The 22,810-nt window shown below is 39.8% G+C and overlaps 2 protein-coding genes across 17 annotated transcripts in view; one reads left to right on the top strand and one right to left on the bottom strand.

The window, feature by feature from the left end:
• Positions 1-7,260: 7,260 nt before the first annotated feature.
• On the bottom strand, positions 7,261-11,712 carry HINT1 (histidine triad nucleotide binding protein 1). The gene is made up of 3 exons (XM_025923509.2): positions 11,510-11,712; positions 9,157-9,261; positions 7,261-7,985 (listed from the first exon to the last, which is right to left on the bottom strand). Exons 1-3 carry the CDS (start codon positions 11,618-11,620, stop codon positions 7,821-7,823), a joined length of 381 nt encoding a protein of 126 aa, XP_025779294.1. The 5' UTR covers positions 11,621-11,712; the 3' UTR covers positions 7,261-7,820.
• The window catches only part of LYRM7 (LYR motif containing 7), a 66,279-nt gene continuing 54,271 nt past the window's right edge, over positions 10,803-22,810 (top strand). For 11 of the 16 annotated variants that reach the window (XR_015250381.1, XR_015250392.1, XR_015250376.1 and 8 more), the window contains exon 1: positions 10,803-11,246. Coding sequence is in view for 5 of the 16 variants with exons in the window: in XM_086704756.1 (XP_086560882.1) it covers positions 16,220-16,237 (18 nt within the window). In the remaining 11 variants the exon portion in view is untranslated. Of the gene's footprint in view, positions 11,247-16,049; positions 16,238-22,810 lie in introns of those variants that run through there. The other 5 variants (XM_086704756.1, XM_086704794.1, XM_086704812.1 and 2 more) reach the window with 5 other exon arrangements.

Genomic DNA, 22,810 nt, shown 5'->3' with positions numbered 1-22,810 from the left:
TTTGACATGACCTCCTCAGTCTTTGAGCATTCCCTCTGCCCAGCGTACCCAAACAAGATATCCAATGCTCACCTTGTGCTTTCCCTTCCCCACACCTGGAATCAGCCATTTCTTCAAGGAACCTTTTAATCAGGAACAGTAGTTAAAGACCAAAAGCTAGGTGTTTATGTAATGTTACTGTCACTAAGCCTAGTGGATAAGACTATGCCTTTTTTTTAAACTATCAATGTATACTGGTACTTCTCAACTTCATGAGCTTCTTTCTCGCCTTTTCCTGTTCCATATCTTTATCTCCCTTCTGGCACAATGAAAACTCTCTCATTCACACCATTAACTTTGTTCTATCCTATGATACACACAAAAAGAGTTACAAACAATACTGCAAACAGCAAGCCCATGAGATAATATTCAAGATTTCTTTGCATTTGTCCTTGTCCTCAAAATTTATCTGGTTTAGGATCTAGAGTCCATGTGTTGTGTTCAAAAGTAACTTGAGGGGTGCCTGGGTGGCTCATTCAGTTAAGCAGACTTGATTTCAGCTCAGATCATGATGCCAAGGTTCATGAATTTGAGCCCTACATTGGGCTCTGGGCTGACAGTGTGGAGCCTGCTTGGGATTCTCTCTCTCCCTCTCTCTTTGCCCCTCCCGTGCTCTTTCTCTCTTGTTCTCTCTCAAAATAAGTAAAATAAACTTTACAAAAAGTAACTTGAGTTATATTTTGTGTGTGTTTGTTTTTAAGATTTATATATAGTTGATTTAATTTGGTTCTCTTTGTATTTGATTTTAGGCTATCTTTTGTTTTTTAATGTTTTTATTTGTTTATTTTTTTTTGGGGGGGGGGAGGAGCAGAGGGAGTGGGAAAGAGAATCCCAATCCCATGAACTGTGAGATCATGATCTGAGCCGAAATCAAAAGCCAGATGCTCAACTGACTGAGCCACCAGGCACCCCTCTACTTTTTATCTTTTTAATTTACTTTTAGCTTATTAACTCTTGGGTGTTTTCAGCCTTTCTCCATTCCTGTCAGTAGTAGAAAGTGTTCTTTTCACCTAGCGACTTCTCTTTCTGCAGTTCTGAGAATGGTCCCAGATGTACCATTTAGGGTCTCTTGGGATCTTCTGATAAAACTGCAGAGGAAGAAATGTAAGAGATGCATGGAAGATTAGGCCTGAGGAGTTTACTTTTCTTTTTCAAGAATGAGGTACAGGAATAGCTGCAGTATATAAGAGAAATAATTGGGAAGGTTCTTTAAGCAACCGATACCTTTTACACAAGAGAAGAGGCTGCTTCAGCTGACAAGAAAGGCTCAGGAGGTTAGGAATGTGGGATGCTCTGAGTCAGCAAAATTGTCCAGTATAGCTCATTCCAAGTATTCAGATACCATTCTTTGCTTATCGATACTCTAACTTCCTCATAAGAGTCTAGACAAAGCTATGAATTGAAACATGGCAACCTTGAGGACCAAAATGTTGTTTGGCTTACAACTGTTTCAGTTCTCTAGCTACAAGAGCTTATTTCCTGGAACAATCTCTCAGATTTTTATAGCATTGTCATAGAAAGCCTTTGGGTTTCAACTGCTAACTTGAACTACTAACTTAGAAATCTTAGTTTGTCAAAGGAAGGAAGGAAGGAAGGAAGGAAGGAAGGAAGGAAGGAAGGAAGGAAGGGAAGAAAAAGTAAAGAAATCTTGTAATTCATTTTTTAAAGCTGTTCAGCAAGCAATCAGAAGCAATCACAATACCTCCACCATCCTTGAATTCTGGTTGCCCTTCATACGGTACTATGGCCGTAACACTTGGCAGACCCAAAGCCTTGCCTTCAGTTGGCAGTATTGGTACAAGTGATCCACAGAATGACTTGATTAGCTACTTACTACTATTTACCATGGGCTATAAAAATACAGTTCCTTAATGTTAGCTGGATTCTCCTTGTCTTTATCCAAACCAGGCCAAATAACTAATCGTGGCTCTCCACCCCCTAACCTCACCTTTCCCTGAGAATCTATTGTCTAAACCATTCCGACTAAAAATTTCTCCAAACATTAATTTCTTGAAACCATATTTAATGGCTAGTCACAGATTAACTGGGAAAACAGGCAAAAAGAAAGAGAAGCTATGCAAGTAATACCACACCCGAAAACAGAACCAGAGCGCTAGTCTGGTGGGGCTCTGCTCCCACTGTCACTGAACCAGGAACCACAGCTAGCACTGTTATCATCCCTGGTATTCAATACTGGATCCAGCGATTGGCAACACAGACACTGCTGTGCCTGCCAACTGGGTGCTGTTGCCACTGACACCAGAAAGAAGTCTCCACTGTCCTTGTTTCTTTGTGTCATTAGTTTCAAATTCAAAATCCCAGATGAGTGTATCTGATTGGCAGAGCCTAAGTCAAGGGCCCCAATCCCAGCTGGCAGAGGAGCTAGAATACTAGATATCTGTTCATTTCAGCTTCTCTTTTGGGAGGCATGGAATCCCTCAGATGCGAACAGGGTTCAAATGCTGGACACCAATAATTACAAGCATCCATTACACATATGATACTCTGAGCAAATGCTGCAGGATATAATAGACATATACAGAGTTACTTATTTATTTTTTAGCAATACTGTATTTAATAGAGCACAGCACCTATCCAATAGCAGGCACTGAATAAATAGCAATGGCTATTAATACTATCATAAAACTGTCATAATTACTATTATAATCTTGGTCATCATTATTACAAAGTGTCAACCTACAGGGATCAGTAAATAAGGATTAAGTGAGATAATGAAAGTCTCCAGCAGTCTATAGAGACCGATGACACCTAGGCCTAGATGGCACCTGATACGATGACATTATACAAGACCCTCCATAAATTAGGTACACACCTGGGGATGGGCGGGGGAAACTCTAAACTGACTAAAATGAAGAATTTCCTACCATGCTGGATCAGAGAATCAAAACAGAAAAGTTGTTATAGAAAACAAAAAAGAGATATACTTCTTGCATACTTCATTCTGTCTTCAAACCCTTGAATCTAGGCTGGCCTTCTAACTTGCTGTGACCAATAAGGTGTGGTACAAGTGGTGTTACTTGAGTTATGAAGCCTATGCCTCAGGTGTCTTGCAGCATTGGTTTTGCCCTCTTGAATGCTGCCCTGAGAACATTAAGCTGTGTAGAATATTGTGGGTGAAAGACATGGAAAGAGGCCAAGCCATCCCAATTCTCAGAATCCATTCTATCCAACCTACATGAGTGAGCCCAGGTGAGATAAGCAGAACCACCCAACCAACACACAAAACGATGAGAAATAATAATTATTTTACACTGGGTTTGGGGTGTTTATCACCATGTGACCATCATGTAAGCTAGTCTAAGCTACAAGAGAATAAGGGGCCATACAAAGGAGAATCAAAGGACCACAGTTAGTTTCCATTACCAACATGAGACATCTGAGTGGGGTCATCTTGGACCTTCCAACCTTCAAGAGAACACAGCGACACAACTAACTCTGTCCAAAGCAGGAGAAAAACCACCCAGTCAGTCCACAGACTCTTGAGAAATAATAAATCCTTCATCCTTTCTCTTACCCCCATTTTTACCCATTAGCAAATCCTTCCAGATTTAACTTCAAAAACATGCTGAAAATCTGATCACTCTTTGTCAGTTCCATCACTATCAGGTCATTTTCAAACAAAGTACAGTGAATCCATGTTAAACCAATGGCATTTCTTTTTTTTTATTAAAAAAAATTTTTTAACGTTTATTTTTGACAGAGAGAGAGAGAGAGAGACAGAGCATGAGTAGGGGAGGGGCAGAGAGCGAGGGAGACACAGAATCTGAAGCAGGCTCCAGGCTCTGAGCTGTCAGCACAGAGCCCGACGCAGGGCTCGATCTCACGAACCTCAAGATCATGACCTGAGCCGAAGTCAGATGCTTAACGGACTGAGCCACCCAAGCACCCCTAAACCAAGGGCATTTCTAAGAAAAAGTGCCTAATCTTCAGTTTGAAACAAGGAAACCAGCTATAGAAACATCAGAAGTTACTCTAGGGTCATCTGGGTGGCTCAGTCAGTTGAGCATCCAACTTTGACTCAGGTCATGATCTCATGGTTTGTGAGTTTAAGCCCCACATTGGGCTCTGTGCTGACAGCTTGGCGCCTGGGGCCTGCTTTGGATTCTGTGTCTCCCTCTCTCTCTCTCTGACCCTCTCTAGCTTGTGCTTTCTCTCTCTCAAAAATAAACATTTTTAAAAATCTAAAAAAAAAAAAAGTTACTCTAAATAAACAAATGCATGTAACTATTCCTGAGAAGTTTATGGAACTGGATAGAATGGTAATAAATATACTTAGGAAGAAAACTTAATGAGCTATTAGGGGCATACCTTATTTTATTACACTTCACAGATACTGCGTTATGCAGATACTGCATTTTTTATAAATTGAAGCTTTGTGACAATCCTATGTTAAGCAAGTCTATTAGTGCCATTTTTCCAATTGCATTTTCTCACTTCATATCTTTGGCACATTTTGGTAATTCTTGGAATATTTTCAACTTTTTCATTACAATTATATTTGTTATGGTGATCTGTGATCGTAATTATTTTGATGTGCTACAAACCACAGCCATGTAGGACAGCGAATTTAATCGATAAATGTTGTGTGTTCTCACTGCTCCATCAACTAGCCCTTCCCCATCTCTCCCTGTCTTTGGGCCTCCCTATTCCCTAAGACACAATGCTGAAATTATGCCACTTAATAACCCTACAGTGGCCTCCAAGTGTTCAATTGAAAAGAGTTACATGTCTCTGGCTTTAAATTAGAAGACAGAAATGATTAAGCTTAGCGAGGAAGGCATGTCAAAAGACAGAACAAGTTGGCCTCTTGTACCAGTTAGCCAAGTTGCAAATGCAAAGGAAAAGTTCTTGAAGGAAATTAAAAGTGCTACTCTAGTGACTACGTGAATAAGAAAGCAAATAGCCTTATCACTGATATGGAGAAAAGTTTTAATAGTCTGGACAGATCAAACCAGCCACAACATTGCCTTAAACCAAAGCCTAATCCAGAGAAAAGCCCTAATTCTCTTCAGTTCTTCGAAGGCTGAGAGAGGAAAGAAGGATCCAGAAATTTAAAGCTAGCAAAGGTTTGTTCATGAGAATTACAGAAAGAAGCCATCTCCATAACATAAAATTGCAAGAGGAAGAAGCAGCAAGTGCTGAACAAATTTTTCAGGTCTAGTGAAGAGAATTAATTAAGGTGACCATACCAAACAACAGATTTTCAGTGTAGACCAAAAAGCCTTCTCTTGGAAAAAGATGCTAATACTTTCATAGCTAGAGAGGTCAGTGCCTACCTTCAAAGCCTCAAAGGACAGGCTGACTCTCTTGTTAGGGGCTCATGCAGCTGGAAACATGAATTTGAAGTCATTGCTCATTAACCATTTTGAAACTGCTAGGCCCCTTAAAAATTATCCTAAATCTACTCTGCCTTTGCTTTATAAATTGGACAAAGTCTGGATGACAGCACATCTGTTTACATGTTTGCAGTATTTACTGAATATTTTAAGCCCTCCATTGAGACCTAGTGCTAAGGAAAAAAACAACAAAAGGCCTTTAAAAATATTACTGCTCGTTGACAATGTAGCTGGTCACCCTGGTCATCAGCCCTGATGGAGAGGTAGAATGAGATTAATGTTGTTTTCATGCCTAAGACAACATCCATTCTGCAGTCCATGGATTAAGGAGTAATTTTGACTTTCAAGACTTACCCTTTAAAAACTACATTTCCTAAGGCTGTAGCTGCCATAGAATAGATTCCTCTGATGGATCTCGGCAAAGTAAATTGGAAACTTCCTAAAAAGGATTAATCATCCCAGATACCATTAAGAACCTTTGCTATTCATGGAAGAGGTCAAAATAGCAATATGAATATAAGTTTGGAAGTTGATTCTAGCCCTCATTGATGACTATGAGAGGTTTAAGACTTTAGTGGAATAAGTAACTGCAGATGTTATGGAAAGAACAAGACAGCTAGAATTAGAAGTGGAGCCTGAGATGTGACTAAATTGCTATAAGGAGTTGCTTCTTAAGGGTGAGCAATGTGCTTTCTTGTGAATAAAATCTGTGCCTAATGAAGATGCTGTGAAGATTGTTGAAGTGACAACAAAGGATTTAGAATCTTACTTAGTTGATCAAACAGTGGCAGGGTTTGAGAAAAATCCAATTTTGAAAGATGTTCGACTGTGGGTCAAGTGCTATCAAACAGTATTGTATGCTACAGAGAAATCATTCATGAAAGGAAGAGTCCATCAGTGCATCAAATTTCACTGCCTTTTTAAAGAAATTGCCACAGCAACCCCAACCTTACTAGTCAGCAACCATCAACATCAAGGCAAGACCCTCTATCAATAAAGATTGTCTCACTGGAAACTCAGATGATGGTAAGCATTTTATAGGAATTAAGTATTTTTTAAAGTATATACACTTATACACTGTTTTTTTTTTTTTACATGATGCTATCACATATTTGGATTACAGTATAGTATAAATGTAATTTTTATGTGCACTGGGAAACCAAAAAATTCATTGAATTTTAGTAACTTTTGTGATATTTGCTTTATTGCAGTGGTCTGGAACAGAACCTGCAATATCTCCAAGTTATGACAGTAGAGGCAAAAATCTCTTTATTAAATGATCCTGTATATCACACAAAGCATTACAAGAAGCAATTACTATCATCAGCTGGTGCTCTCAAACAGTTTGCTTTCCAGACTTATGAAAGGACTGATATGCAGAGTTTAAATCAACTCTTGGCACACTTGTAGTACATGTTTGAAAAAGACTTAACTACTTTCTTTTCTTTTTAATTAAAACCCATGCCATAAGAAAAGGGCTTTTTAAAATTTAATTACTTCTTATTTTGTAAGTCAAAATGTGAACAGAAAAAAATTATAATCAATACAATAAAGTACCATATATGAATGAAGCAAGAAAGGAGATTTAACTTGGAAAAAAAGTTACACCCACTATTATTTACAGAAATTGGTTGCTAGACAACTACTAGTCTGTGGAAGGCAGAAAGGCAAGACTAAAAAAGTATGTTCTGATAAGGAGAACTCAGACCTTGAGATTCCTTCCTTAATTCCACACAGCCAGATTCTTGCACAACTTAAAATATTTTTATAAGTTTTCAATGTGGAAAGTTAATTCTAAGTAATATAATTATAGTAAATATTCAGAGAGTTTAGATAATGAAAGAAATAACAACATATGGCTTCATATGGTCATCAAAGATTCTGTGACAAATCTACTTTTATTCCTTCCAAATTACCCCAAGAGTCCAGGGGGAACATGGGCTTGACAAAAACCATTGCTCTTAGACCCAAATCATTCACTTTCTGGATCAATCACATCAGATACTCTTTTGTTCTTAAGTACTGAGAGAATTAGATTAGAAAATCTCCACCTGGACTAATATTTTACCCTACAAGGGTATTGCAAAGCTAAAACTCAATTTGTGAAATCTTGTATTTGTCTTCAGAAACCAGTCATACCATTTTAACAATGTACATATGTTTAGTATACATTAGGGAGAAAAAAGAATACCCAAATTATGAATTCTACCTTCATACATTCCAACATTTTTTTTTTAATAAAGCAAACACAGGTTTCAGAGAGATTGTAAACCATGCAACATTATCTTTTATTATTTATAGGCTTTTAAAATTATTCCCTCAATCTCTCCATACACAGGCAAAAATATGTATACTATTTAACATATTGGAACTTGCAAATATTGATCATTGCCTAGAGAAGGGAAAATTATCCCTAAAACATGTTTAACCAGGAGGCCAATTCATCTGCCGACCTCCAAGAACATGGAGATGAACGTGATAGACAGACTGTCCCCCATCTGAACCTTCATTCACCACCATTCGATAACCCTTCTTCAGGCCCAGATCAGCAGCACATTTCTTGCCAACAATCATTAAATGTCCAAGAAGCTGGAAAAGAAAAAAAAAGTTTCTTAAGTATAGGCAATTTACAAGTTTTTGCCATTAAATAACATACTACCAAGTTTAAATATTAAAAGACCACCAAGTTGAAACATACCTGTCTGGACAAATTATTTGGTAACTCTTAGTACTAATACAACCTAATTTACAATTAAAAACCCATTAAGATTAGGTATTTATGCATTACTAATTCCAATAAACAAATCAGAGGTAAATCTCAATTAAAACAATGGTAAAATCATATTCCAAGAGGTATTTAAATGTTCTTAATAAAGCAAGATATATCCTGCTTTCTTGTAATAGGAGAGTGTATCAATTGGGATAAGTATGGTTAAGCTATGGTAACAACCACCCCAAATACTGGTTTATAACAAAGATACATTTCCTGTGCTCACTACATGTTCATCACAAGTAGACTAGGCTCTAAATAATACATCTTTTTTCACATTGAAACCCAGGCTGAAGGAGTAGTTTCTGTGTGATCATAGGAGGAAAGGGAAGAGAGAACATGACAAACCAGGTACTAGCTCTTACAGTTTCGATGCAAGACCTACCACTTCTGCTTGCATTTGCTGGCCAAATCAAGTCATATGACCAGGCCTGGTATCAATGAGGCAGAAGTTTTAAAGCACCCGTGAAGGAGAACAGCCAGTACTTATAAACAATTATACAATCGATCACAAGGAGCATTAGGAGAATATTTAACTGAGGCCTGTATGTCTGGCAAAATGAAATAATGATTTTTCTTTCCTTTAATAGCATTAATAGAAGAAGACTCACTGAATTTCCCCTATATGACGTACTGTTTCTTTATTAAGGAAAAATAAGTCTCACCAACTATTCCTCGTTAGGAACCATTTTGTTTAAGAATATTGTGGTGATAGATATTAACTTGAGTTCCTGTGGTCATTTCATAATATACATATATATAAACATTATGTTGTACACCTAAAATTAACAAAACATTATGTGTCATATCTATTTAAAAAAAAAAACCCTCAAATTATTTATACATTGCACTTCCCTAGTGATTATCTGGTTTGTTCCCTCAGTACTGTTTAGGAAAACGAAAATGTGACATCACTTTCAGGTCAAAATTTAGTCTCCCAAATTTTAAAAAAAAGGCAAGAGAATAAACTGTGTTGGTAAATTTACTTACACTTTCATCATCATCTTCTGCTACAGAAATCTGGGATATATGTTTCTTGGGTATCACCAGAAAATGTGTTGGTGCTTGAGGAGAAATGTCATGGAAAGCAAGACACTAGAGATAAGGGGGAAAAAATCAGTTTTAGTATATCATCTTATAGGCTACATTTATTCTTTCACACTAATCCCATGGGAGGCACCGTATTAGATGCTCAGAAATAAGAAGTGTACACAATACATGTGATCACATGGTCCCTTTTCATGGAACTTACAGCCTAATGGGAAGGCTGGCCTTAAAAACGGGTATAATTAATTAAGTTAGAAATCTACCTATTTGTTACAAAGGAAAAGGGTGAAATACATGATTAACATAGAAGAACCTGATTTTGACTGGGTGATTACAGACAACCATGCTGAGGTGGGGAAATGTATGTATGTATGTATGTATGTGTATTTATTTTTGAGAGCAAGAGAGAGACAGACAGACCGACAGAGCCTGAGTGGGGGAAGGACAGAGACAGAGGAAGACACAGAATCCCAAGGAGGCTCCAGGCTCTGTGCTGACAGCTCAGCAGGACTGGAACCCAGGAGCCGTGAGATCATGACCTGAGCTGAAGTCACTCAACCAACTGAGCTACCCCAGGCTCTATGAGTTAGGGAAATTCCAAAAGTTAAGTAGAAATTAGGCATGCTAATCCTTGTCTACCTTTCCAGTAGAAACTGCAAACTCTTCCTGCTGAAATCATATTGTCTTCCATCTCTCTCTACCCTCCCAGGCTTTTTCAAAGACCATTCCCTACTGCAATGGTCCTCTCTCCCCTCTCCAACCCCAACTTCTAACTTAATCTGCTATTCATTTCTCAGCTCCCAGCATATATAAAATTTCTGAAAGAAATCTGATTCCCCTCCCCAACGTCCCTAGGTTAGAAGCCCTGATTGTGCAATTCCCTGTTTTTTTTTTTTCCTTTACTGCAGTGATCAGCTTTGTAATCATGTATTTGTCTGATATTTGACTAAGACCTATTTCTTCCCCCCTTACTCAACTATTTAAGTAATATTCTATTCTTTCATTGACACAAGGAGAATAGTTAGCATTTAGACAAATTACATACCACATGAATATTTTTGTATCTCTTGTTCTCTAATGAAGGCGGAAGCTACTTAATAGAACCTAACCCTACTCAAGTGTCTCAGGAGTATTTCTGTTTAGTACTCCACACAAAATGCTGTATCATTTAGACTGCTTCATGCAGTTATACTTCTTGGGGCGTAGGTGGTTCAAAAGTCAATATTTCAATAATTTATAAAAAGCAAGTGAAAATATTTAAAAAGACGCACTTTTTAGAACAAAATAACTTTCTTCCTAGTGACAAATAAAGGTATCCAAATAAAATCACCTAAAGGAATCTAATTAAATCTTGGATAACATTTTGAATCTAAGAATGCCATAGGAGCATCAGAAGAATGTTTCCCTTATATTCTATATTTCTTTAATTTAACAGAAAGTTACAAAAGTATTTGTCTAAATCATCCAACCTCCTGCCCAGCTTTGTCTCAGATCCAAACTCATAAATACAACTGCTTACTAAATATTTTATACAAGATGTCACATCAACTCGGACTTTCTCAAACAGAATTTCACCTACGGTGAAATCAACAAAAACTACATGCTCAGTCCCTTGGCAGAAAAACTGCTTCCTGTCAAACAAGAAAGGAACCATTGCTACCGCGCGGGGTCAAAGGAAAGCAAATCCCAGAACCCACTCATCTCAGGGGTGGGGGTGGGGCTGACTGGCTGGCCCTCGCGGAAGCTGACCTTCGACCCCCGCACGCCCCCGGCCACCCCGGTGCCACCGGCCCCAGGCTGTCTGAGCAACGCGGCGCTGAGAGGCAGCCGGGAAGCCCAGGCGGACCCGCTGTGCGCGGGAGATCGCGGAGATTGGGCCCGAGTCAGGGCGCGATCGGATTTCTCCCTGTCAGGCAGAGCGCTGGCGAGATTGTTAAGATTCCTGACACCGGCGAGGTCTGAGGCAGCCGCGGAGCCGGCGGGAGCCCACGCCGAGGAGCCAGCGCGTCCCCAACACGCGCCCAGACCTCACGGTGCGGGCCCCGCGGGCGCCGGGCAGCCTGACCCGCGCCCCGGGCTGATAACGCGTAACCGGAGCGCCGGCACGCGCCGGCAGGCCGCCTCGGAGTGGCCGCGGCCCTGCCCGCTGGCTGGGGGCCCGCGGCAGAGGCCGCGCGGGGCGACCGGGTCCCTTCCCTTCGCGGCGCCGCCCGACCCTTCCCTCGACAGGAAACCCGCGTGTCCACGGGCGACTGGCCTGCCTCTGCCCGCCAGCGAGGTGACGCCCGGTCTCTACCTGGTCATCCTCAAAAATGATTTTGGCTGGGATTTCCTTGCGAATGATCTTTCCGAAGATCGTGTCGCCACCAGGCCGGGCGGCCTGAGCCTTGGAGATCTCATCAGCCATCTCGGCCTCCCTCCCGCGCGGCCGCCCCAGGGAGAAGCTCCGGAGGAGGGAGGAGCCGGGGCAGCGGGCAGAGGGCGGGAGTGCGCGGCCAAGCCTGCGCGGGGACCGCTGCTCGGGCTCCCGAGCAGGTCCGGCGCGTGCGCACTGGCGACCTGAGCTGTGGGGTGCAGCGAGCGCGCGGGAGCCTGCAAGAACCGCCCGACTAGACCCGGCGGAAGGGAGGTTCCTGTTCGGGGACCCTAGGGAGCCACATCAAGGTCATTTTTCTTTCTTCCTTTAGTGTGTCTTGGGGAGTGGAGTTACTGTATACGCCCTTCTTCCCTTGCTTTATGGGCACTTGTAGGAAAAATTAGGTACTGTAACTGAAAAGATTTGATAATCCAAGCATGTTTGCTGTATGAGACACTGTACCACGTAATTTCTCAGCCACAGAAAGTCTTGGCTCCAGTAAGTAAGCCCTCCTTGCGTCAGTTTTTTTCTCCCTCTAGCAGTGGTTCGCACAACATGTTAAAAATCACTTGAGGAACTTTTGAAAAATCCTCTTGAATCTGGCCTCACTCCAGATCAATTAAATCAGACTCCCAGGTTGGGACCCAGGCATCAGTAGTTTGTAATCCTCCCAGGACTCTTCTACAAAGACTTTTTCCCAGAAGTAATCAACATAATGTAAGATGCCCCACCTTAAAGGAACAATGCCTTTCTTAATTTGACATACCCCTTCAAATCTTTGCTGCCTTCTAAAAGTTTTATTTATTCTGTGTCCACCCTCTCATATTTTTTTTAACCCATTTCCCTCTTGCAATGTCACTAAGGAAGTCCCACTTACAAAATTCTGTTGGCATTTACAATTCTCATCATACTAGACCTCTTGGTATCATTTGCTACTGATGACCATTTCCTCTTTTCAGGTATAGATTTCACTCTCCTAGTCTTCTCTTACCTCTCTGGATGCTATTTCTCCTTCACAGTAACCCTCCAGTTCCAGACTTCTCAATGGGTTCCGTTCTTAGCCTTCTTCTCTAGCTAATATTTAATTTCTACATATCGTTATTAAGAAAAATTAACTATAGCTCCAGGACTACTTATGTGATTATACTTTACCAGTTTGTATTGCTTTGTCCACTACCAATAAAAATTACTGATAGTAGATCCTTCGAATCTCAAGTGTCCCATTTGCTACTTTTGCTATCAACAACATTATTGGGGCAATTGGCAAAATCTAAGTAATGCCTATAAATTGGATAGTAATTTTGAAAGTTATGTTAATTTCCTCACATAACCACAGCAAAATTATCAAAATTAGTTGATATGGGATGGGGTCTTATAATTCAGGTTTCTAAGTGATGTATTTGCTGCTGGCCCTGAAATCATACTTTGAGACCCACTGATGTAAGAGACTGACCTTTTTGTAGAAATAAAAAAACACTGAAGTATTTAGGCGTATAAGGCTATCATGTCCGCAGCTTGGTTTCAAACAGTAAAGAAATGAAGAAAAATGTTCATATATAGAGACCTAGAAAAGGATAACACCATTTGTAGTAAAATGTGAACATTTGGGGAATCCAAGTGAGACATGCAAATCCTGTTATACTTGAAACTTTCTTGTAAGACTGAAATTGTCAAAGTAGAAAGTTAAAAAGAGATATATACTGGTTTGGATAATAAATATGGTCATCTTTCACTCAGATTTTACCATATACAGAATAATGATTCTCTAGTATGTATCTCCTGACCTACCTTACCTCTTAATTCCAGATTGGTCTATAGTATATATATATAGTGTATATATATATATATATATATATATATATATATAGTATATATAGTGTATATATATATATATAATAGTATATATAGTGTATATATATATATATACACTATATATACTATAATATATATATATACTATATATATACTATATATACTATATATAGTATATATATAGTATATATAGTAACTATAGTATATATAGTATATATATATAGTATATATAGTATATATATATAGTATATATAGTATATATTACTACTCACTATCTTAATATGGATGTCTGGCACTTCAAATTTATATTTTTACTCTTTGCACAGTAAACAAACACACAAAACTCCTCTTGGCAGCATTCTACATCTACTATAATACCATTCATCAAATTGCTCAAGTCAAAAGCCTTGAAATCATCCTTAACTCTTCTTTCTCATATTTGCAGTATATATCATACATCTAATCACTCCTCACCTCTTCTACTACATCACCCTAATCCAAGCCATTATCATATCTTGCCTGGAGTACATTGAGAGTCTCCTAGCTAGCCTCTCTGCTTCCTCTGTAGTCAGTTTGCCATTCAGCACACAAAGAAATTTTTATAAAATACCAATCATGATGTCATTCTCCTGCTGGCAAGGCATTTCATCACAGAATTAAATCTGAAATATTGGCCTTGACACATTAGGTTCTTATGCAATCAGGCCCATGGCTACTTCTTCATTTCCTTCCATTTCAACCTTATTACCTTTACCCCAACTGGGTGTGGTAGGCAGAAGATGTCCTTGCCCTAATCTCTGGAGCCTATGAATATGTTACTTTACGTGGTAAAAGGGATTTCCAAATGTCATTAAATTAAGGATCTTGCAGTAGAAGAGATTGCCTGGATTGTCCAGGTGGGCCCAGTATAATCACATGGACCTTTTTAAGTGAAAAAGAGACACAGGAAAGAGAGGAGATATGATGATGGAAATAGAGGTGACAGTCAAAGATTGAAGATGCTCTCCTGTTGGCTTTGAAGATGGAAGGGACCACAAACAGGTAGCATTCCAGAAGTCACAAATCTGAGTTTCACTGGGCTAAAATCATGGTGTTGTCAGGGCTGCATTCCTTCTAGAGTCTCTAGAGGAACAGTTCCCCTTCCTTACCTTCTAGAGGGTACCGGCATTTCTTGGCTTGAGGCCTTTTCCTCTATCTTCAGAGCCAACAGCAGAGTATCTTCAAACCTCTCCCTGTCTCTCCTTCCTTTTTCCACTTCTAAGGATCCTTGTGATTACATTGGGCCCACCAGACAATCCAGGATAATTTTCCCATTTCAAAAGCCTTAATTTAATCACATCTGTAAAGTGCCTTTTGTCATATAAGGTAACATCTTCAGAACTTCCTAGGATTTAAACAGTACACCTTTTGGAGTCCTTCATTCTGCCTACTGTATAACTGCATGAACTTATGTGAGGAACAATTTGGAATTTCTTGTTCAGTTCTGGGTCCCATACTTTGAGATGTTACCAAACTCATACTCCTAGAATAACCAATATAGTCACCTCATTTATGGAACAGCTGAACAAACCATACAGATTTATCTGAGAGAAGCTTTAGTACTGAACCGATTAGGGCACTATGGGAACTGTATTTTCAAGTATTGGCAGGTGAGGGGGTTTGCTTAACTGAATACAGGACCCTAGTTAGCCAGAAATTATAACAATAAATTACGAATTTTCAGGAAACTGCTATGATTCTAAATTGGAAATAAAGAAAAGCATGTTTCAATCATTCTTTACAAATCAGAAGGCAGAATCATGTAGTGTCACTAGATCATCTATTGTTTCCTGGATATTTTTCCTGTTTCCAGTATATTTGGTTTAATTGCTTGGTTATGTTAAACACTCATCTGCAGATCTAAGGAATTATAATAAAAAAAATCAACTATTATCTTGCTAGTCTCATGATGATTTGCAATATTCTTTAAAATGACGTAAATCACAGAGAAGGAAAAAGGTCTTTAAGATCCACTGCTTCAAATCTTTCATTCCTAATAAAAAGTCGGTTTTAACTAAACGTTAACCTGAAAGGCTGTGAGGTAGGGAAGGCAAACAGCGATTATGCAATGGGGGAAAGGTTTAGATTTTTCTTGAAGCTTGCAAGGTCCTAAGTTAAAATGTACTTAAATAACATTTCCGACCTCTTGACCAGCAAAACCAAGGAGTAGAGTAAGCCAAACAGAATGTGTCGAGGGTAAGACTGGATTTTCAGGTGCAACATAGGGTTTGGTATCCCAGACCTCTATTTACTAGCCGTATGGTCTTGATTAAGTAACTATCTCACCTTTTCGGGGAATTAATTTAGACAAGCGCTTTGGGGCATCAGCATTCCAATCAACAGCCGCTGTAGTAGTTAGGGTTTGGCCCTTATTTACGCACATTTTCGCAACTAGGAAACGTTAACATAAGTGTTCTTTAATTGATAAATCCAACCGCCAAACAACAGGTATAACGTATCGATCCAGAAACCATCCGCTAAACGTAACGGACTCTCTCCGAGACCGGAAGTGACTCTGCCCCTAACTAACATGGCGTCCAGGTAATTTCCGTTCTCCTCTCTCCAGTAATTGAGCTCGGCACTTTCTCGCGGTTTTACCAGACTGCGGGAGTTTAGCTAACTGTCTTCCAGGGTCCTCTGTGGGGGCGGGTTATGAAGGGGATTCTGCGCAGTGATTGGTTGCGGCACGATAGGAACGTGACTTCAGGTAGTTGGATAGTCCACGCCAGGCAGTGATTGGTTGTCGAGAGGCGTGGCGACTCGACCACTGAAGAAGTAGCCGCCGCGGCGCGGAGAGCCATGGGTCAGGCGGCCAAGGTGACAGGGTCCGGGGAGGGCATGGGTACGATAGCGACGGGGAGGGAAAGCGGCGGCCTTGCGAAGCTTGTCTGTAACTTCAGTAGATACGGGTTTAGGATCCTTCACGGAGGATGTGAACGTTGGCGCTGTGGAGCCCGGTGACCAACTCCGAAGGGCCGTCGAGGTTTTGTGCTGGTGCGGAGGGAGGGCAACACCAGTGCTTCCTCCCTCTTTTTCTGGGGTGCCAAAGTATGTGTTTCTAAGCCATGCAAGGCTGCGCTTGAGTTCTGCCCCTGTTTCATCCCCACACTGAACGTTTGAGGGACCACTTTTACATCCTTGAAAGGTGGACGAAACGCCAAATGCACTCCTGCGCCACAACCATCCGATGAGATGAGATGAAAAGTTCAGTCAGATAACCGGAAAGTACACTGAAGTCTGGGAACCAAGGAAACCGAGGACCCTCAGAATCACTTGTCAAAAATTAACACCTGAGGAGACAGCAGAATCCTGTGAGACCTGAGTGCTCTGAATGAGCTTGGGAAGTGATGGGCCCACCAGGCACTTCGCTGAAGACCTGGTCTCAGATTCATTTCTCCTTAAAATGAATAAACCTTAAGGTTCCTGGCTGGGGCACACTTCTCAAGACTAGCCAGTCCTAACCTTAAATAAGAGCGTGACCTGTTGGGGCCTGTCACTGTTGCTGCAGTATAAGCCTGGAAAGGTGTAGTGAGGAAAAGCACTGCTTATGGTTGGTCAACAATAAGGAACAAACAAGCGGTGCCTCGTGTTTTAGTGAATTTGGTGTTCCTACTACATTTTAGTATATGTCACAGCACCAATAGAAACAATTTTAAAGAATTATTCAAATGATTTATTGCATATCCATTATAGCTATCAGTAATGCCTTCAAGCCAGCATTTAGCCCTGTACAGTGTCTAGGCATAGTGGATGCAAGATAAACAGACTATCTTTGCTTCGTAAAGAAATCTAGCAGATAGGAAGATTTCGAATGGAAAATACAGTGTATTTTGTGACCTTATTACTGGCATTTAACCTCTAGAGGGACGCAAAAAAATACATGTCATAGAAGTAGAAGTTGACTCCTAAAGTTTGATTAGAAATTTGCTAGGAGGGAAAAAAAATTGATAGGTGAAGAGAGAAAAGAATATTCCAGAAAGAGGAAGTACTATATGGAAAGTTATTGAAGTGGGAAGTTGCTTGAAAAACTTTAATACAAAATAAATTAAATAGGATTCATTGCAAAAACACTTTTGGGAAGATCTACCATGTATAGAAGGTACTTATGGTAAGTGTGAAGAATACAAAAGTGACCAAGAAGTCTTTGAGGAAGTATGGGACCACAGCAAGTAAGCATTTGATTAACATACAGTGTCGGAGGTACCCAGTGCTGTGGTTGTCCCTCAGGAACATATAACCCAGACGTATAAAGGACAGGTAAGTAATGACTATCTAAAGAGAAACCCAGGGGTGCCTGGGCGGCTCACTTGGTTAGGCATTTGACTTTGGCTCAGGTCATTATTTCTTCGTTCGGGAGTTCAAGCCCTGCATGGGGCTCTCAGCTGTCAGCACCGAGCCCACTCTGGATCCTCTCTCTCTGTCTCTCAAAAACAAACATTAAAAAAATTTTAAGGGAAACCTGGTTCCGAAAATTTCCCATATACTCTTAATATTAATCCTTTATAAGAAAATTGAGACAGAGGCTGAGTAACTTGTCCAAGCTTAAAATAAATGTCTATGTCCTATTCCAACTGATCTGCCTGTAACAAAAATCCACTTTCCATATATGCTACCTAAATTATCTAATATAAGCAAATGAGGAAGAGAACATAATCTGTAACTTAGTTTTCTTCCTTTTAATAAAAAAATTTTTAATATGAAATTTATTGTCAAATTGGATTCCATACAACACCCAGTGTTCATCCCAACGGGTGCCCTCCTCAATGCCTATCACCCACTTTTCCTTCCCTCCCACCCCCCATCAACCCTCTGTTTATTCTCAGTTTTTAGGATCCACATAAGAGTGAAAATATATGGTATCTGTCTTTCTCTGTATGACTGATTTCACTTAGCATAACACTCTCCAGTTCCATCCATGTTGCTACAAAGGGCCATATTTCATTCTTTGTTATTGCCAGGTAGTATTCCATTGTGTTTATAAACCACAATTTCTTTATCCATTCATCAGTTGATGGACATTTAGGCTCTTTCCATAATTTGGCTATTGTTGAAAGTGCTGCTGTAAACATTGGGGTACAAGTGCCTCTATGCATCAGTACTCCTGTATCCCTGAGGCAAATTCCTAGCAGTGCTATTGCTGGGTCATAAGGTAGATCTATTCTTAATTTTTTGAAGAACCTCCACACTGTTTTCCAGAGTCTTGCACCAGTTTGCATTCCCACCAAAAGTGCAAGAGGGTTCCCGTTTATCCACATCCTCTCCAGCATCTATAGTCTCCTGATTTGTTCATTTTGGCCACTCTGACTGGCATGAGGTAATATCTCAGTGTGGTTTTGATTTGTATTTCCCTGATGAGGAGTGACGTTCAGCATCTTTTCGTGTGCCTGTTGGCCATCTGGATGTCTTCCTTAGAGAAGTGTCTTCATGTCTTCTACCGATTTCTTCACTGGATTATTTGTTTTTCACGTGTGGAGTTGGTGAGTTCTTAATAGATTTTGGAAACTAGCCCTTTGTCCGATATGTCATTTGCAAATATCTTTTCCCATTCTGTCGGTTGCCTTTTAGTTTTGTTGATGGTTTCCTCTGCAGTGCAGAAGCTTTTTATCTTCATGAGGTCCCAATAGTTCATTTTTGCTTTTAATTCCCTTGCCTTTGGAGATGTGTCGAGTAAGAAATTGCTGTGGCTGAGGTCAAAGAGGTTTTCTCCTGCTTTCTCCTCTAGAGTTTTGATGGTTTCCTGTCTCACATTCAGGTCCTTCATCCATTTTGAGTTTATTTTTGTGAATGGTGTAAGAAAGTGGTCTAGTTTCATTCTTCTGCATGTTGCTGTCCAGTTCTCCCAGCACCATTTGTTAAAGAGACTGTCTTTTTTCCATTGGGTATTCTTTCCTGCTTTGTCAAAGATTAGTTGGCCATACGTTTGTGGGTCCAATTCTGTAGTCTCTATTTATTCCATTGGTCTGTATGTCTGTTTTTGTGCCAGTACCATGCTATCTTGATGATTACAGCTTTGTAGTAGAGGCTAAAGTGTGGGATTGTGATGCCTCCCTCTTTGGTCTTCTTCTTCAATATTTATTTTGGCTATTCGAGGCTTTTTGTGGTTCCATACAAATTTTAGGATTGCTTGTTCTAGCTTCGAGAAGAATGCTGGTGCAATTTTGATTGGGATTGCATTGAATGTGTAGATTGCTTTGGGTGGTATTGACATTTTAACAATATTTATTCTTCCAATCCATGAACACGGTATGTTTTTCCATTTCTTTATATCTTCTTCAATTTCCTTCATCAGCTTTCTATAGTTTTCAGCATACAGGTCTTTTACATCTTTGGTTAGATTTATCCCTAGGTATTTTATGCTTCTTGGTGCAATTGTGAATGGGATCAGTTTCTTTATTTGTCTTTCTGTTGCTTCATTATTAGTGTATAAAAATGCAACTGATTTCTGTACATTAATTTTGTATCCTGTGATGTTGCTGAATTCATTATCAGTTCTAGCAGACTTTTGGTGGATTCATTTGGGTTTTCTATGTATACTATCATGTCATCTGCAAAAAGTGAAAGCTTGACTTCATCTTTGCCAATTTTGATCCCTTTGATTTCCTTTTGTTGTCTGATTGCTGATGCTAGCACTTCAACACTATGTTAAACAACAGCGGTGAGAGTGGACATCCCTGTCCTCTTCCTGATCTCAGGGGGGAAAGCTCTCAGTTTTTCCCCACTGAGGATGATATTAGCTGTAGGCTTTTCATAAATGGCTTTTATGATGTTTAAATATGTTCCTTCTCTTCTGACTTTCTCAAGGGTTTTTATTAAGAAAGGATGCTGGGGCGCCTGGGTGGCGCAGTCGGTTAAGCGTCCGACTTCAGCCAGGTCACGATCTTGCACTCCATGAGTTCGAGCCCCACGTCGGGCTCTGGTCTGATGGCTCAGAGCCTGGAGCCTGCTTCCGATTCTGTGTCTCCCTTTCTCTCTGCCCCTCCCCCGTTCATGCTCTGTCTCTCTCTCTGTCTCAGAAATAAATAAGTGTTAAAAAAAAAAAAATTAAAAAAAAAAAAAAAAAAAAAAAAGGATGCTGAATTTTGTCAAATGCTTTTTCTCCATCAATTGACAGGATCATATGGTTCTTTTCTTTTATTAATGTGATGTATCACATTAATTGATTTGCAAATATTGAACCAGCCCTGCAGCCCAGGAATGAATCCCACTGGATCATGGTGAATAATTCTTTTTTTATGCTGTTGAATTCTATTTGCTAGTATCTTATTGAGAATTTTTGCATCCACATTCATCAGGGATATTGGCCTGTAGCTTTCTTTTTTTGCTGGGTCTCTGTCTGGTTTGGAATCACAGTAATGGTGGCTTCATAGAATGAGTCTGGAAGTTTTCCTTCCCTTTCTATTTTTTGGAACAGCTTGGGAAGGATAGGTATTATTTCTGCTCTAAATGTCTGGTAGAATTCCCCAGGGAAGCCATCTGGTCCTGGACTATTTGTTGGGAGATTTTTGATAAGTGGTTCAATTTCTTCACTGGTTATGGGTCTGTTCAAGTTTTCTGTTTCTTCCTGTTTGAGTTTTGGAAGTGGGTGGGTGCTTAGGAATTTGTCCCATTTCTTCTAGGTTGTCCAGTTTGTTGGCATATAATTTTTCATAGTATTCCTTGATAATTGCTTGTATTTCTGAGGGACTGGTTGTAATAATTCCATTTTCATTCATGATTTTATCTATTTGGGTCATCTCCTTTTTTCTTTTTGAGAAGCCTGGCTAGAGGTTTATCAATTTTGTTTATTTTTTCAAAAAACCAACTCTTGGTTTCATTGATCTGCTCTACAGTTTTTTTAGGTTCCATATCGTTTATTTCTGCTCTGATCTTTATTATTTCTCTTCTTCTGATGGGTTTGGGGTGTCTTTGCTGTTCTGCTTCTATTTCCTTTAGGTGCGCTGTTAGATTTTGCATTTGGTATTTTTCTTGTTTCTTGAGATAGGCCTGGATTGCAATGTATTTTCCTCTCAGGATTGCCTTCGCTGCATCCCAAAGCGTTTGGATTGTTGTATTTTCATTTTTATTTGTTTCCATATGTTTTTAAATTTCTTCTCTAATTGCCTGGTTGACCCATTCCTTCTTTAGTAGGGTGTTCTTTAACCTCCATGCTTTTGGAGGTTTTCCAGTTTTTTTCCTGTGGTTGATTTCAAGCTTCATGGCACTGTGGTCTGAAAGTGTGCATGGTATGATCTCAATTTTTGTATACTTATGAAGGGCTGTTTTGTGACCCAGTATGTGATGTATCTTGGAGAATGTTCCATGTGCACTCGAGAAGAAAGTATATTCTGTTGCTTTTGGATGCAGAGTTCTAAATGTATCTGTCAAGTCCATTTGATCCAATGTATCATTCAGGGCCCTTGTTTCTTTATTGATCTTGTGTCTAGATGTTGTATCCGTTGTTGTAAGTGGGGTATTAAAGTCCCGTGCAGTGACCACATTCTTATCCATAAGGTTGCTTATGTTTGTGATTAATCATTTTATATATTTGGGGGCTCCTGTATTCAGCACATAGACATTTATAATTGTTAGCTCTTCCTGATGGATAGACCCTGTGATTATTATATGATGCCCTTCTTCATCTTTTGTTACAGCCTTTAATTTAAAGTCTAGTTTGTCTAAGTATGACTACTCCAGCTTTCTTTTGACTTCCAGTGGCATGATAACTAGTTCTCCATCCCCTCACTTTCAATCTGAAGGTGACCTCAGGTCTCAAATGAGTCTCTTGGAGACAGCAAATAGATGGGTCTTGGTTTTTTTTTGTTTTTTTTTTTACCCATTCTGATACCCTATGTCTTTTGGTTGGAGCATTTAGTCCATTTACATTCAGTGTTATTATTGAAAGATACGGGGTTTAGAATCATTGTGATGTCTGTAGGTTTCATGCTTGTAGTAATGTCTCTGGTACTTTGTAGTCCTTGCAACATTTCACTCGCAGAATCCCCCTTAGGATCTCTTGTAGGGCTGGTTTAGTGATGATGAATTCCTTCAGTTTTTGTTGTTTGGGAAAACCTTTATCTCTCCTCCTATTCTGAATGACAGACTTGCTGGATAAAGGAATGTTGACTGCATATTTTTTCTGTTCATCACATTGAAGATTTCCTGCCATTCCTTTCTGACCTGCCAAGTTTCACTACATAGGTCTGCTACTATTCTTATGTGTCTACCTTTGTAAGTTAGAGCATGTTCAACCCTAGCTGCTTTCAGAATTTTCTGTTTATCCTTGTATTTTGTCAGTTTCACTATGATAGGTTATGCAGAAGATCGTTACAAGTTACATCTGGAGGGAGTTCTCTGTGCCTCTTGGATTTCAATGCCTTTTTCCTTCCCCAGGTCAAGGAAGTTCTCAGCTAT

This window comes from Puma concolor, chromosome A1 (genome assembly GCF_028749965.1).
Source record: "Puma concolor isolate L17-30 chromosome A1, mPumCon1.1.hap2, whole genome shotgun sequence".
Lineage (NCBI taxonomy): Eukaryota > Metazoa > Chordata > Mammalia > Carnivora > Felidae > Puma > Puma concolor.
The sequence above is the reverse complement of the archived record's forward strand: the minus strand, read 5'-3'. Positions and strand labels throughout refer to the sequence as shown.

Excerpts from the sequence above, each read along its gene's own strand:
- HINT1 (XM_025923509.2), bottom strand. The coding sequence starts at position 11,620 with ATGGCTGATGAGATCTCCAAGGCTCAGGCCGCCCGGCCTGGTGGCGAC. Across the intron at positions 9,262-11,509 it reads TCATTTTTGAGGATGACCAG|TGTCTTGCTTTCCATGACAT; the intron begins GTAGAGACCGGG and ends CCTTATCTCTAG. Across the intron at positions 7,986-9,156 it reads CAGAAGATGATGATGAAAGT|CTTCTTGGACATTTAATGAT; the intron begins GTAAGTAAATTT and ends TTTCTTTTCCAG.